At 43.2% G+C, this 15242-nt stretch overlaps 3 protein-coding genes across 12 annotated transcripts in view; 2 read left to right on the forward strand and 1 right to left on the reverse strand.

Moving 5' to 3' along the window:
* Window positions 1-475: 475 nt before the first annotated feature.
* On the reverse strand, window positions 476-10556 carry LOC131666219 (calponin homology domain-containing protein DDB_G0272472-like). 3 transcript variants are annotated; one of them, XM_058938688.1, is made up of 7 exons: window positions 10376-10556; window positions 9795-9907; window positions 5778-6023; window positions 5455-5708; window positions 5221-5392; window positions 4899-5134; window positions 476-4825 (listed from the first exon to the last, which is right to left on the reverse strand). In XM_058938688.1, exons 1-7 carry the CDS (start codon window positions 10542-10544, stop codon window positions 1486-1488), a joined length of 4530 nt encoding a protein of 1509 aa, XP_058794671.1. In that variant the 5' UTR covers window positions 10545-10556; the 3' UTR covers window positions 476-1485. The 3 variants fall into 3 exon arrangements, with proteins under 3 accessions (XP_058794671.1, XP_058794672.1, XP_058794673.1); XM_058938689.1 differs by lacking the exons at window positions 9795-9907; window positions 10376-10556 and adding an exon at window positions 7147-7605; XM_058938690.1 differs by lacking the exons at window positions 9795-9907; window positions 10376-10556 and adding an exon at window positions 7501-7592.
* A 1444-nt stretch (window positions 10557-12000) lies between these two features.
* Window positions 12001-14053, forward strand: LOC131666227 (probable serine hydrolase). 2 transcript variants are annotated; one of them, XM_058938705.1, is made up of 3 exons: window positions 12001-12139; window positions 12225-12376; window positions 12461-14053. In XM_058938705.1, the coding sequence occupies exons 2-3, from the start codon at window positions 12235-12237 to the stop codon at window positions 13300-13302; spliced, it is 984 nt and encodes a 327-aa protein (XP_058794688.1). In that variant the 5' UTR covers window positions 12001-12139; window positions 12225-12234; the 3' UTR covers window positions 13303-14053. The 2 variants fall into 2 exon arrangements, with proteins under 2 accessions (XP_058794688.1, XP_058794689.1); XM_058938706.1 differs by lacking the exon at window positions 12001-12139 and having other exon boundaries at window positions 12229-12393.
* A 192-nt stretch (window positions 14054-14245) lies between these two features.
* The window catches only part of LOC131666225 (6-phosphofructo-2-kinase/fructose-2,6-bisphosphatase 1), a 6349-nt gene continuing 5352 nt past the window's right edge, over window positions 14246-15242 (forward strand). For 2 of the 7 annotated variants that reach the window (XM_058938704.1, XM_058938703.1), the window contains exon 1: window positions 14250-15045. In XM_058938704.1, coding sequence (XP_058794687.1) covers window positions 14934-15045 — 112 coding nt within the window. In that variant the 5' untranslated portion in view covers window positions 14250-14933. Of the gene's footprint in view, window positions 15046-15242 lie in introns of all 7 variants that reach the window. The other 5 variants (XM_058938698.1, XM_058938699.1, XM_058938700.1 and 2 more) reach the window with 5 other exon arrangements.

A 15242-nucleotide genomic window follows, 5' to 3' on the forward strand; every position in this document is an offset into this window, starting at 1 on the left:
AAACATTTCAACATTCTATTTCACAACATTCTTTTTACAGAGTCATCAACAGGAAGATATTTACATGCTTGTGTAACAATAAATCTTTGAAAAAATATTTAGATTACTCAAAAGTACCAAAAGTAAAAGAAAAAGATCTTGAGGTACAGTATGTTAGAGGCAGTGGTCCAGGAGGACAGTCGACTAATAAAACTAGCAATGCAGTAGTAATGAAACACATACAAACTGGTATTGTTGTTAAATGCCATGAAACAAGAAGCCAACTTAAGAATAAAGAAATAGCTCAAGAACGCTTGATCAATAAATTAGATAAACATTTTAATGGTCAAGATGCTATCGAATATCAAGAAAAACGATATTTGGAACAACTTTCTCGAAAAAAAGATAGCAAACAGAAAAAACGCGCTACTATGAAGGCAGCTTTCAAAGAAAGGGAGAACCTTGATTAATAATTACATCATGATGGTCAGTACAGACTGTACACACATAATTAGTTGAAATTTGAAAAAGAAAATAAAACTCTGTTTATATGAAAAATTCAATTTTCTTTAATAATCATTTGTGTTTTCTATACTCTTGACAGATTTACATTATCTTTCATTCAAATAGGATTGTTAGGTGTTTTTCTCGAATATAGTCAACCTCTAGTATAAACTATCAATACTTTTTGTAGATCACCTCTTCCTATGATAGATGAATCTCACAAAAGACTTGATAAGTGCATTGCTAAAAATTTCCTCTACGTAAGTTACTTTAAAATATAATATTACATGTAATCAATGCATTTAATAACCAAAAAATGCTATAATAAAGCTTTAATCTGAGCAGTCTTACATACTCTAAAAAAACACCTTGGTTGAACAGTTATTAATACCAACTTTGCACATTATAAAGTACTTCTGATTGTATAAAAAAGAAGTCAGTTACTTACAAAAAAAATGAAATGGTACATAAGACAGAAGAATATCTTCTGAATTTTTCGGCAGGTATGCAAAACGACTTAAAATTCTTCACTTTTTACGTAGTTGTTCAAGCCCTTTTAAAGCTTTGAATCTAAATACACAGACAGTACTCTGCAAAATTACGTAAAAAAAAGAAGAAATAAAGAATGAAGAATGAACATTAACTTTTCTTGTGATTATTACAATACAAAACTAATAATACAGTAAGAAATCGACCGCGAAAATCGCACTTTGAAAAATTTACAATACCTCGTATATTTGTAGCATCGATGCTACTCGAAAACGATGGTACAAATCATAATATAATTAATACAATGATAGAATTTCAAGTGCTTGTTGTTATTAAATACTAGACATAGACAAATACCATTCTGTACACAATGTACACGAGCAAAGACAGCGTTCATCACTAAGGAATTGACAGTCGGAAGCTCATAAAAATCTAAAATAGCAGGTAAGAGATAAACCCGCAAGCTCGATCGCGCCTCGAGTATCAGCAGCGAGTGGTGAATTGCTCTGAGAGCTATCGCCGTCTAAAACGTTTCTTTTGCGGCTGTTTACTCGAGTGCGGCGAGCTGGAGCTTCGCAACCGGCGATTACTCTCAGCCGGGTCATCGATTTTCGTAACCCTGACGACAGGTTGAAAGTCGATGCTCGACCGACGTTGGTCCGCATCCGATGTGGACACAAGGGATACTCGATCCGACATATCACCGTTTGCAAGCTCCGACGACACGCTGTCATTGCGTTTCAACCTCTTGTGCTTTCTCCTCTCATTCATCGACGGAGGAGTCCTTTTTTTGCAGTTCTCGTTCTCGAAGACGACTTTGGAAGGGGTTTGCTCGTTTTTCCGCCGCTTATTCTTTGAATCCACGCGACCTTTTTTCTTGGGCATGTTCCGCTCTGACGAGCGCTCTTGGCTTTCGTCTTGGCGTTGAGGTTTTTGCTCTCTTTGACGCTTCTTCGGCGATGAACTCGCGCTACTGCTATACTGATAGTTTTCCAATTCGGCCTGAAGCGATGCTTCTGACGACATAGTATTATTTCGTGGTCGCTTCAATTTTCCGGCAGACAACCGTTTCTTTAGTGTAACAGTATTTTGCGTACAATTATTTTCATTAATAGATAACGGTGCCTCCGAATCTTCACTTATGCTCGTCAATCGTCCTTCGTCAACGGAAATTTCTACATCATCCATGTCTTCAACCATCTCCTCTAGTAGCTCCTCTTCTTCTTCTGGTTCCTCTACCTCGATTTTGACTTTTGGATGATCTGAGCTCAAAGGAGCTCGCTTTTTTTTTAAAGACGCTTTCTCTACGATCGCCGACTTAAGGATCGCTTTACTTGCCATTTCTTCGACGTCCTTGATTTCGCTATCACTTTGCAAAACATCTAGACATATTTTCTTATCCTTGCTCTTCGTCTTTCGACTCTTTCTTTTTTTATTGTTTTTCGGTTGATTTTGTACTAGCTCGCTTTCTTTACCGATTTCACACTCTGCTGGAATGACCTCTTCTTCATCGTATGACACATGCGATGAAGCCTCTTCCAAAGTTTCCTCAGCTATGGATTTGTCGGCCTCCGAATTTTCGTCAGGTTTTTTGGTGAGATTTGTTTCATTGGACGCACTTTCGTGCAGATGCTTGATATGTAGTTTTCTTCTCATCTTATTTCCGGGCCACCCGGTCTTATTTTTCCTTTTCTTACGTCTTTTCGACGGAAACTCGTTTCCTAGCTCGCCGCAATCGGAACTGGCGCAAGACGAATTTTCTATGCCATTCATCGTCACAACATCATGACAATTATCAAGCAACTCCAGCAAATCATCTGGCGCTCCCTTCGGTTGTACTTCAGCCTCAACAACATCGGCTTCGTCAGGATTTTTAGCGATATCTATCTCAAACGAATCCATATCGTTCATGTAGTCTTCCTTGCCCAGAACGTCGTCAATGGTTTTCGCTATTTCATTCAGATCTGCATCGACGTCAGATTTTTCCGAAGATTTTTTGTCAGGCTTAGTAATTTCGTTAATTGGTTTAGTCTCTTCCTCGACAATATTCAGATTTGAAGCTAACTGCTGTTCTTTCCTTCTGATGATTGTCGACATAATAGCTAAGGTCGAAGCATGGCACCGAGGGCTTTTTCTGGGGGTTTTATTATTGATAGGTAAATGAGATCCTTTACCACGGCTCTTTTTCCGCAAGCCATTCTGTATGGCCTTTCGCAATATTTCGTCAAAGTTTTCTATCTCATAAGGTAATAGGAATGGCTTGTTGCCTTCACTTAAAGAATAATAAAATTCCTCGCCTTCATCTTGACGTTGGTACGTTTGATACCAGGATTCAGATTTTGGTATGGCTTCAAATGAGAAATGCATTTTTTCAATTTCCGCAGACGGCTTGGACGGATAAACTGTTGGAGTTTCTTCTTGATTGGCACTTGGATCCTGTTGTACCACTGGTGAATCTTTGCTTTGAGCCGATTCGTTAATACCAGTCAAAGGAGCTTGAAACCTCAATCTACTCCCAGGAGTTTCGAATTTATAATATTCGGTGTTGTCCTTCAATAGAGCCTCGGTCTGCGTTCTTCTCTTCTTTCGTCCTCGACCAGACGAGTCTTGCGAATCTTCGTCGATAATTTCCTGCTTGATATTACCAGGTGAAGATGAGCTTATCGCCATAGAATTACCAGGATCTTCGTGGTCACTTTCAGTGTCTTTTGGTAAATTGCTGCTCTGTTCACCATCACTTTCACTGGAGTCATCGTCGCGACGCGGTTCTCCAAACATGAAAGATTCGGCTTCGTCACTGAGCAAAGTCAATTCCGATTTCCTCACACGTTTGAAACGCACTACAACGTTCTTTTCACTAGACGACTTATCGTCTTTTTTCGGCCTTTCTACCACTTCCTTTGAAGGGGGTACCACAGGATTCGAGCTGGGAATTGTATTGGATCTCAATTTGCTTCCCAGTACCTCCACCTTGTAATAATCTCGATTATCTTCTATCAGACGTTCTTCTACCGATAATCTATGCCGGCCTTTCATAGTTCGCGCTCCTCTCCTAAGTGTCGATTTACTCTTTCCTTTATCTTCCTTTTCGACATTTTTTAACGAATTCGTGTCTTCACAGTCTTGAGCATGCAACTGCTCTCCGTTATTATACTCTTGATTATCGTGATCGTCACAATTTGCCTTGATTTCTACATCGTTCTCCTGGTTTGTAACGTTATTTTCGACAATTTCGCTCGATCGCCTTCTGTCCTCTTTTCTTTCGTAACCATTAACTTTATTTTTCGACGAACTCTCTAAAAGACAGTCTTTTAATGCATTTTCTCGATGAAACAGGTTGTTTGAATTATTTTCTTTCCGTTTGCAGTCGACAACAGGTACGGGATCCATTTCACCATTCATCGAAACGTTTTCCACTCCACCATTAGTCGCAATTTCCTCGATTTCTGCATCACAAAGTCTTTCGATTGACGGCCTTTTCTCACAACTTATCACTTCGTTCTCAACGTCCTTTTCATCTTCTGAACTACCTTCCTCTATCCAATAGGTTCCTTTGGAACGTTTTTTGATAACATATTTGACGAGAGATTTTTCAGTCTTCTCACCTTCACTAAATGGCCTACCTTTAGAGCGTAACTGGTGGCCACTTTCGTGTTTTGCTCTTACTCTCAAATTGTGTGGAGAGGAGTCTAAGTTCAAGTTTCTACGGGCACCGTTACACTGCATCATTTTTAATTCTTCAATGTCAAACTCATTTAAATTAGGATTATCTTTTTCTTCCGGTTTCTCGTCCGCCGACAATATGCCATTGTCGAGATCATGATCGCGACTTGAGAATAGAGGACATTCTTTCCTGTGAACAAATATAAATTAAATGTAATGATTGAAATATTCTACCAAAGATGGAAGAAATTAAGTCCTGTTACCTGACATCTTTCGATCGATTTATCTTTAAAAAAGCTTCAACACTTGCACCAGTGCTAATCAAATTATCTAAAGATATAAAGTTTTTGTCATTGCGCACAAAGTTGAGATGTTGATCACTTTGCAGATGTTTGGTTAGATTTCTATAATCAATTCGACAGATTTCACAATACCCAGTATTTTCTGTCTTACGGGAGCGAGTTGCCGTGGCGCGAGGCCTACGAGTCATGTCTTTGCCCTGCAGGGATAAATTTCCCATTTTTAATAATCACTCTAACAAGTGTCTCTGGATGTAACTTTCACTTGAAAGGTCGTGATAATTACCTTTGATATATTAGAAATGTAATATTTTTCCCTGTTTTCTTTGATCTCCTTTTGGACAAAACCTACTTCTTTCTTTTCTCGACGTTTTAGATCAAAAGGACAAGACCCTGGATCACCATCAAAATTAATGGTAGGCCACAGTTGCAACTCTAAGAAAACAGGCCGAATGTCTCTGAAAATGAAAACCATTTGTTAATTTACTTTAAGAAGGGCAAACAATTGAGTAATTTTTACCTGTAATAAGACTCAAATTTGATATAAGGTTCTTTGAAATGTGTGACAAAAAAGTCCTTTGTCAAGTTAATATGGCTGTCACTTTTCAAACTATGAGAGTTTTTCAACGAAGCGGATATTTTCTCCAACCAAGATTGCAGTTCATATGTCGACCAAATAGGTATACCCCAGTTCAGGGCATTGTTAAGTGGATCCACGGAACACTGTTGTGGCTGTGTCAGAGCACGCTCCAACATTGCATCCACCCGGGATTTCTGTAAAAAAGTTGGTACTTGTGACTATGAACTACCATGAATTGTTACCATAAGTGAGTTTTAAATTACAGATCTCTGAGTAGCCTGACCCCGCTGATTGGTAGAATTTGACAGGGGTCCTTCAATGCTACGGTAAGGTGTTGGAGGTGTTTGGATAGGAGTTTGGCCCTCGATACTCCTTAGCGAGGGGGGTCCCCCGCTGCCTCCACTGGCGTAGCCCCATTTGCATCTATCATTGGCAGTTGCTTGGCCTGGCTTATTGTATCTGTCTGTGATCACAAGGGTAACACCCTTCACCAAAAACAGCTCAATTACCTGAAACAGGTAGAACCATAAGACATTTGGCAAGATGTGGCTTCATACGTATGATGGCACGATGGAAATTTAAACCTAGCACAGCAAATGTAGAAGCAAGTTGAGAAATTTTGCTCGGTAAGTGAAATTTTTTGCCAGTTTTGAAAGTAGATCAGCTGCAGTGCTTGGTCAGCACAATTAAACCAAGGTTGCTTGCGACGTACTCGCGATGAGTTTGAGCAAGTGTCAGTGCAATGAAAAATAAGAGTGAGAAGTAAGCAACCATTGTCAGATGAAAATGTGCAAGTTGCAGCAAGCTTCTAATAAAAGAGGAGAAGCAGGCGAGAAGGAGAGAGCGTGAAAAACCGTTGGTCTGCCAGACGGGCGCATTGATACCGAGAAAGAGAGAGCATTTGTGTGCGAGGCAGAAAATAAGAGAGAGAGAGAGAGAGAGAGAGAGAGAGAGAGAGAGAGAGAGAGAGAGAGAGAGAACGAGAGAGAACACGAAAGAGAGAGAGAGCGAGAGAGATACTGAGAGACGAAGGTAAGTAAAGAAGTGAGCAGAGCGTAGCAGCAGCAGTAGCATTAGCAGTAGCAGTAGCAGGAGCAGTAGCAGTAGCAACAGAGCGGCGAAGAAAAAAAGGTCGAGCGTGTGGTGCACTGCTGCAAGGCGGAGGCGTCACGTGGCTTCTCTGTGGTGCGCGTGTATGTGCATACGAAACAGAACAGCAGTAGGACTCGAAGAGAGCGTCGTAGCAGCCGCCGCAGAGAGAAAAAACGAGCAAACGAACGGTCGCGTCGCGCTCTTCGCGAGTATGGTATATACGCGAGAGCGGACGCACACGAACGGTGCAGCCAGCAAATGCCTACAACAACACATAGCACAACAGCAGCACAGCAGAAGGGCGCGCGCACATATACGCGCAAGTCAACCCACACATGAACAGGCACTCGTGTATATACACACACAAGCTCGGAACCGACGGCAGCAGTACCAGCACAGCCTGTCAATCTAGCGAGTAGACAGGGAGGGAAAGAACGCTAAACTAAACCGAGCGCGCTCTCGATCTCTCTCTCTCTCTCTCGACTATCGCCTGATTTCTTTATTCTTTGTATTACTATATAGCAGCAACAGCAGCACTACCTTGCTGGGCCAAAGCCTGAGCCTGCTGTTGTCGGTCAACACTACGGCGAAGACGAGGATGCAGCAGTAGCAGCAGCAACATCTACTCTCGCCTCGCGAAGATCACTCTCTCTCTCTATCCAGTTGGACAGTACTTTCGCGGGTTATATCACTCTAAGTGTTCAGTTGTCGATTCGCTTCTCGCGACAGTTCGACATTCTTTCTCGGTTGGACTCGGGCGTTACTTGTACGTATATCTGTTTTTTTTTCTTGCTGAGCGTCGTCGAAAAGAGAACACACTGAAGTCAGTTTTGTGACGAACACGACTCATGCGTGAGAAATGCACATAGACACAATCGAGGTGTATAAACTGACGAGAACAGAGTGAAGCAGCAGCAACGGCAGCGGCAGCGGCGGCGGCGGGAGCAGCCGACCTGGTGGGAGAAGCTTGGTTAGAGCGCGATGTAGCGCAGCCGAAGTGCTCCGTGGAACTGTCACGCACAAAATGGCCATTCGCCGTTAAGAGCTTGTCCCGGGAGCCGAGCGGCGGCGCTTTCGCGCTCGCGGCCGTCTATCGAACAGCGGAATGGGGATGAACGGGCGCAGCAGCTGCTGCCTTGCTTTGGCCGTCTACCTCGATTATTCGGCCGGCTTTTTCGCCCTGAATTTTCCCGCGAGCCATCGGCGCTTTTCCTTCACGCTGCCACACTCGCCAGGTCACCCTAAGCTGCTGCATAGTGCCAGCGACCTACCTAAATTTTGATTTGGCAGTTTTCTTGGCGCGTCCACGCGGTGGCGCCCTGATCAACGCACAGCCGGTTTCTTTGGATTCGAATTGTTTGTCAACACTGCAGTGCAGGCAGCCGTAGCAGCGCGAAGCAGCACGCGACCGTGACAGCGAGAAAGCTACTTCAAGCTACTTTGTATCGTTGTGTAATTGTACATCACACACTGGTTGCCTTATTCACGCACGCCAACGCATGGTCAGGTCCACCCGAAAAATCCTACAGACGCGCTCGTCCGCTTTTACGTGAATATGTGGAATATCTACAACACGGCTAAGCGGCAGCAGGCAGTTGCGAGCAATGGAAAAGCAAGTTGGAGTCATCGTCTCGAGCGCGTGCTAGCAGCAACGTTGCCACATCCTCGGCCAAATATTCTTCGATTGTTATTTTTCTCTCTTTTGGCTTCCTTCCTTCGTGAGTTGCGATACAGGTATAGAGACAATCTCTGTGCCTTTCAAAACACGTTTACTTTATTTCGGAGCAAGAACTCCGAAATTACATTTGAAGCTGGCGAATATTCGTGTAAACAATGAAACTCGGCATTTAATGCGAAAGTCTGGAGGTTTCCGTCGGGACAAAGCTGATAAAGTTTAGGATGAAAGTAAGTTTTGTCACGGAGTATGAGCTGTTATCCCAATTTCGAAGCAATAAGAAAGGCTGTCGGCTGATCACGAATATGTGTTATACTGTCTTGTGTGCCTATATACGTTGTTTCACAACACCATCACGTGTGCGTAAAAAAGGCATGAAAATTTGTAGCCGAGAAAGAAACATGTTTTCGCCGTGGGAATATTATGCTACGAAGGCAACGCGAAACGAACGACAAGTTGGGTAGAAGCCGCAAGAGAGAAAGAGAGTGCAAAGAGCGGGATTTTGAAGTTTGCCGCCCGCTCATAAGCCGGCAACGTCGCGATGTGCGCGGTCAAGCAGCTCATCTACATGCACACCGTGACCCGAGAGAGACAGAGAGAGAGTGTAAGCTACATACGCACGCATACCTATCGTACGTACGCGCACACACACAGATGAGAGAGATAAAGCGCGCGGGTTTGAGAGCGGCCGCGCGCGTCGCGTTCGGGCCGCATGCACATGCATCAGCAGCAGCGAGGGAAAAATATTTTCGCGCACAGAGAGCGAGCAAGAGAGATATATGCAAGTTCGATGCAGCGCAGACGGCAGCGAATTTAGGGCGGAGCCCGTACCATACGAGGCAAACTCTGCTGCGCGCGCTCTGGCAAGAGCCTGGCAACAGAATTCCGGGACTCCCCCCTTCCTCACCCCGCTACGCATTCTCTCTCGCTCGCTCTCTTTCTCTCTCGCTCCTGCGATCAAGCAACGCGCGCCTCTTCTGCTCCCCCAATAGCCCGCGACTATGCGTGTACGTGTGTCGCCGTCGTAGGATAGCCTGCGCGAGCGCGCTGCTTGATTCAACAGCTTAGCTTAGGCAACCTTATAGCCAGCTTGTTGATCGGACGCTTCTACCGAAGGGATACGTGTGTATGTGCGTACGTATCCTGTGCCGCGAGTATATATGATACAACAGACCGGCCCTTTTTCCCTCGGGCGGCTCTACGCGCGCGACTATTGCTGCTGTTGCTGCTGCTGCTGTTGCCGCTGCCACCCACTCCAGGTCAGCGCTTTCTTTTTAGCGTTTCTCGACTCGACAAGACGAATCGTGCCTACCCACGCCGAAGAAAGTCTTACGCTGCTGCTTTCGCCGATGACAAAGGCTTGCGTAGAGCCAAATGACTCAAATCGCTCAAGTTTCGCGCACCCTCGCCGGTACTGCGAGTACACTCCGATGTCATCGCGTCCGACAAAATGCTGCAGCGACAACCAGACAGGCAAACTAATTGTTAGCAAACAGACAATCGTCGTACTCACTCCACCGAGCTCCTTGATCCGGCTTTCTAACTTGCCAGACAGTCCATGATTTTTAATATCCAGGTAGAACGTCTTCTTCTCCAACGGCTTTGGCCCTCGCTGAATCCGAAGAACTGAAATTGCAATGCACAACCGTGAACAAGTCTCCGCGATCATTGAAATTTCAAGCTTGTTGCGCGGACGAGCATCGTTCGAATTACTGCAGACTCAAGCAAAATAAGAGACGAGCAGCCAGGCACTCAGTTACGTGAATGTCAACTCTGTTAGCAAATGTAGCTTAACGATCAACGTGGTGAGAAAAGAACGCGTGTGAATTGATTATTGTCTGGTTTGGTACGACGGCGGAACGTTGCAAGCGAGTGGCGCAGGATAGAATACAAGAGCTCCGGAAAAAGTTATCGCTCTCGTGCGCGCGCGCGCGAATAAACTAAGTACGCATAATAGTTGTTTTACCTATTAATAGCGATTGCGCGAACGAGTTGCGTGTAGCTTGCGAGGAACAACGAGAACGGAGCACAGCACGAACAAGCGCACGGAAGACAATAAAATATCAATCGGAACGATGAGGTTAGAGAACCTACCGCTGCTGGGGGCTGGCGAAACCGGTGAAGCCGGTGAAGCTAGGCTAGTGGTAAATAGATTTTTGTTGGTTTTCCCAGGAATGATCTGCTGTTGCCTGTCGATCTCTTGATGATGCTCGGCGTGAAATTGCTGCGTTGGCTGCTGTTGGAGCTTGGAGGGCGATACCATCCCTAAGCTAGGCTGCCGCAGCCCTGCAGCACGGAGTGCTTACCCTTTTCGCTAAGGCCTTGGCTGATGCCCATTATCAATCCACCACACGCACTTTACTAATGTGCAGGCTCAAGGATACGTTTCTTTTGTTCTCTATGATGCTTCGACCTCGCTCTCACTTGCACGCACTTGTTTACATAACACCGTTTCCACAAGCAATACTTTTTTTTCTCCTCTACTTTGCGAGTTATCTTTCGCGTCCCTCGATCCCGAGGATCAGGCGCGAAAGTATTGACGAAAACACTCCAATAATTTTTTACACTACAACTCACTCTCGTCGACGGAAGTGTGCTTTCTAAGGCAATAACTAGCAGTAGCAACACACGAGGCTTCTCTTCGCTGCTCGCGTACAATTATCACTCACTGTTCCTATTGTCCGAGTGCTTGTTTACTCGGCGATGGACTTCCTGCCTTACTCTTACTTTTACATCAAGATCAAAGTCAAACTATTAAACGTTTTGAAACACAGGATTCAGTCACTCGGAGGAAAGATTCCTCTTTGAAAACGAATAATTCTGTGTACCGTTGGCCGTCAGATCACAGTGTGCTTTGATGCTTTGTGATATGAAGTGAATCACTTGTGGAAATATGTGGTCTGCGCGGGCTCGAGCAGTCGAGCACCGTCAAATGCGCGCGCAATCTCAAAAAAAGCGCGCGTATACAGTGGCATACGGAGCATTTAATTCATTGTTGTATATCCACGAGCCCATCTCCTTTTTAAATTTTTTTCTAAATAAAAAATAAATAAAATATCATCTAAAATAAAGAATCTTTAGTGGACTTGTAACGATCTTTAATAGAATCATGTTATGCTGCATTAAAATCATTTGATTCTTATATTGAAAATTCTTTCCGATCATAAATAAAACAAATAGTGTAAATTGCTAAATGCCCATAATAGATTGTATATCTATATGAACTTTCACTGATGCTAAAAAGTCAGGTGTGAAACAGTTTATTTATTTTTGGATTGATACTGAGCAATCAAAATAACGGCTTTATCTTTCGTTCAGCTGTACTATCTATTTTTTGTAAATCAATAATGATACTTTTATCACATGAAATATCCATATAATATAAAGTGTAAAACAATAATATTGCACGGAAAGCAAAAGTTCATAAAAATTCGGCGATTGACCTTATCAAGTGCTCGTCAGCTTCCAGTTTTAAATGAACGACATGAAGTAAGCGCTGAACTTCTATTGGCTGACAAATTACAATACAAATATGAATTCTGCTCGTCAGTTCTTGCAATGTAATCCTTGAGAACGCATGCTGTGTGTATATCATCGACGTAATGGAAGATTAGTCATCTCTCAAATCCGTTTTATTTTTCTAATCCAATTTTTACTTGATAATCGAACACAACGGTTACGACAATGTATTAGATACAAAAACTACTATTAGAAATCTCTAACAAGTGAAAATGTCAAGATGAAAAAAATTGAAAAGTCATTCATCGGAGACCAATGCGTAACGCATTTGTCTAAATTTTTACGTCATCCCTTAAAATACTCGCTTGGAAAGTTTCGTTGCCTTTAAAGTGTCACAAGGTTTGCACAGATATACAGAGCTTTTATAAATTTACTCAATGCTTGCATCTAAAAATTTCCATTAATAGTTATAAAAAATTTGTAGATCATCAAGCATGTTTTTTAAACAATCTAGAAACTTAGGTAAGGCGTTTCAGTATTTTATTGTAACCAGAGGAATCAAACAAAATGCAAATCTAGCCAATAGCAATCAGTTCACTCCAGTTGAAGTAAATGTACCATGGGGAAAAATAGCTGGTATGATGAAACTAATGGTATTTAATGTTACTAAAATAGGAAGAATTTGTGAACATGACAATAATCTTTTTTTTTTAATTATAGGCAAACTTTGGGGTTCTACCAATAAACAACCCATATTATCAATCCATGGTTGGCAAGACAATGCGGGTACTTTTGATATGATTGCTCCACTGTTGAAAAACTCTTCTGTACTAGCAATAGACTTACCAGGGCATGGATGGTCTAGTTGGTTACCTCGTGGAATTCCTTACAATGAGGATATAAGTGTAGAGTGTATTAGAATAATAGTGAATCACTTCGGCTGGAACGAAGTAAAGTTATTAGGTCATTCGATGGGTGGAATTTTGTGTTTCAACTATGCTCGACTGTACCCTGAGGAAACTAAGTTTGTGATAAGTATAGATTCTCTAGCTTTTGCACCAAACAATATGACTAGTCACAGTCAGAGGAGAGCTCGAGCAATAGATAGATTGATAAATTTTGAAAAAAAAATGATCAATGGTCCTCCCAGCTATCCAGAAGAAATACTCATTCAAAAATGGATAGATGCAACGTTCTTCAGTGATCTAGATGTTCCAACCACCAAGGTACTAATGATCAGGGGAGCAAACAAAAAAGCGGATGGTACATACTATTATACTCGTGATTTCCGTTTGACAATCGACGGATTTAATTCTTGTTATACGCAAGAGGAGATTAAAGAGATGGCTCAGTTGATAACGTGCCCATACCTCGTCATAAAGGCAACCAAATCTCCGTTCTACAAAAAACAAGCATATTGGTCTGAAGTGTCTTCTATCCTGAAATATTCTAGCAAAGATTTCCGATCAGTTCACCTCGACGGGTCTCATCATCTGCACATGATGCAACAAGACAAGGTTGCTGATGTAATGAATTCATTTCTGGAAAAATACGATGTATGAATATAGTATTTGTCGATCTATGGTACAATTAGGAGGTGTGAAATTTGAACTTGAATATACAATTTTATGTAATTGAAGTAATTTGTTTTCAAACTTTGTTTAACAATGTGTGTATATAACGTATAACTGAATAATAGCAAGTATTTTTATTGTTAATAATACATTTCGTTCAACGTCTTTCCGAAAAATAAAAAACCGCGTCTAGACAAGTTAACGTCAATCATTTCAAACCGAAGTGCATATATCACGACAACAGAATCGCGCAATGTAGATGTATAATTGTGTTTATATTCTGCTAATTCGCGGGCAAACATGCGAACGAGACGAGCGCACGCGCGGCTTGGCTCCGGCCACCTATACACGTTGCGTGCTTCAACAGCCACGCGCACACGTGCACCGATGCATTATCGACATATTAGCCAAGCATATAAGCTGCGTGACGCAAGACTCGCGTGATCCGCATGCGAAGCCTCGCCGTGACACTGGCCATTGCGCTCTTCGTAACTCAAATTATTCGCGCTGGTGCTGATATTTACCGACAATTTTTTTAACGTCAGCGTCATGATTAACAAACCGCTGTAAATGGTGAATAAAACGCAAGCTCGTAATCGGTTTGACGTTCAAGTTGGCATTCGTGATACATTTGTCTCGACTACTATTAAAATTCGCTGCAAAAGAAAGAAAATTGTTGGCACACCTTCGCTTGAGTACAACACTTGTTAAAAGATCAGGAACAAATCAAAAGTGTTGGCAAAATAAAGCACATCGGGAGGGGAGGGAGGGGGTAAACGCAGCATAGAGAGAGAGAGAGAGAGCCGGCGACGTAGCACGATTCGCCGGTAGACAGCAGCAGTGAGCAGCTGATGGTGAGCAGTCGGAAAAGTAAAAAGTGTGAGATCTGCGGGTGCGCGAGCAGTTTGACCGTGGTTCGAAGACGGTAGAGAGGGAAAGAGCGCGCGCACTATCAATCCGTTCGCCGTGTCTGTAAGTGCTAGCAGCAGCTGGCCTGCGTAGAAAAGGTGATTGTGTTTTCTCTCTCCGCGCCGCGCTACTGCTCAGTCTCGTCATTGTTGGCGCGTGTGACCTTTGCCTTCCGCGAGTCCCCCCGAGAATCATCTTGAACATTTCAACGGCGACGACGACTGGCGGCAGTGTGTCGCGAGAGCAAGCGAACATTGCCATGCCACTGTCTACCGCTGCCGCCGCTTGCTGCTGCAAACGTCGCAATCGGGCTTCCGCCGCCCAACTTTAAGGTTAACTACCAGTCCGATACTTCTATCTCTCTCTCTTTCTCTCTCGACTTGCGGACAGACGGACACACGGACACAAGTTCAAACACGCAAACACAACACGAGGGATAATCTACTGCTGCCGCGGCTGCTGCCAGTACTGCGACTGTGGTTGTACACTCGTCGGCACCTGGCCACACACAAAAAACCTTTTCACGCAGACACTCGTACCTAGTGCGCGAGCATTGTTTTTATTTTGCTTTAGCGTGTAGACAAGTTGTTCACTGCTGACGACTGGCTACATCTTTTTTATTCATCGTCATCTAGCAGTCGAGCCACGACTTTCGCTCCTCTCTGTCCTTCTCAAGATAAAGTCACGAGCCAGGCACGCAGCAATACATCATGTCCAACTCGAATTCCAATTCAAACTCCAATTCGGATGAGTGCAAAATTGAAGCGCACTTCTCGCCACCCACCTCCGACACCATCCAAACGAAGCCTTTCCCCATCAGAGGTACGTACCAAACTTTTAATTCACTTTTTTTTGTTTAATCGCTCCAAAACATTCGGCAATTTCGCTTCGAAACGCTCGCCGATGTGCCAGGTTACTTCAAAATATTGCGATGAATCTGCGGACAATTCGGAGAAGAGAGCTAAAAATAATCCTTTGATTTGCCCACGGTCTTATCGAAAAATATTGACGATATCAAT

Source organism: Phymastichus coffea, unplaced genomic scaffold, assembly GCF_024137745.1.
Source record: "Phymastichus coffea isolate CEN01 unplaced genomic scaffold, Cenicafe_Pcof_1.1 PCOF00057, whole genome shotgun sequence".
NCBI lineage: Eukaryota > Metazoa > Arthropoda > Insecta > Hymenoptera > Eulophidae > Phymastichus > Phymastichus coffea.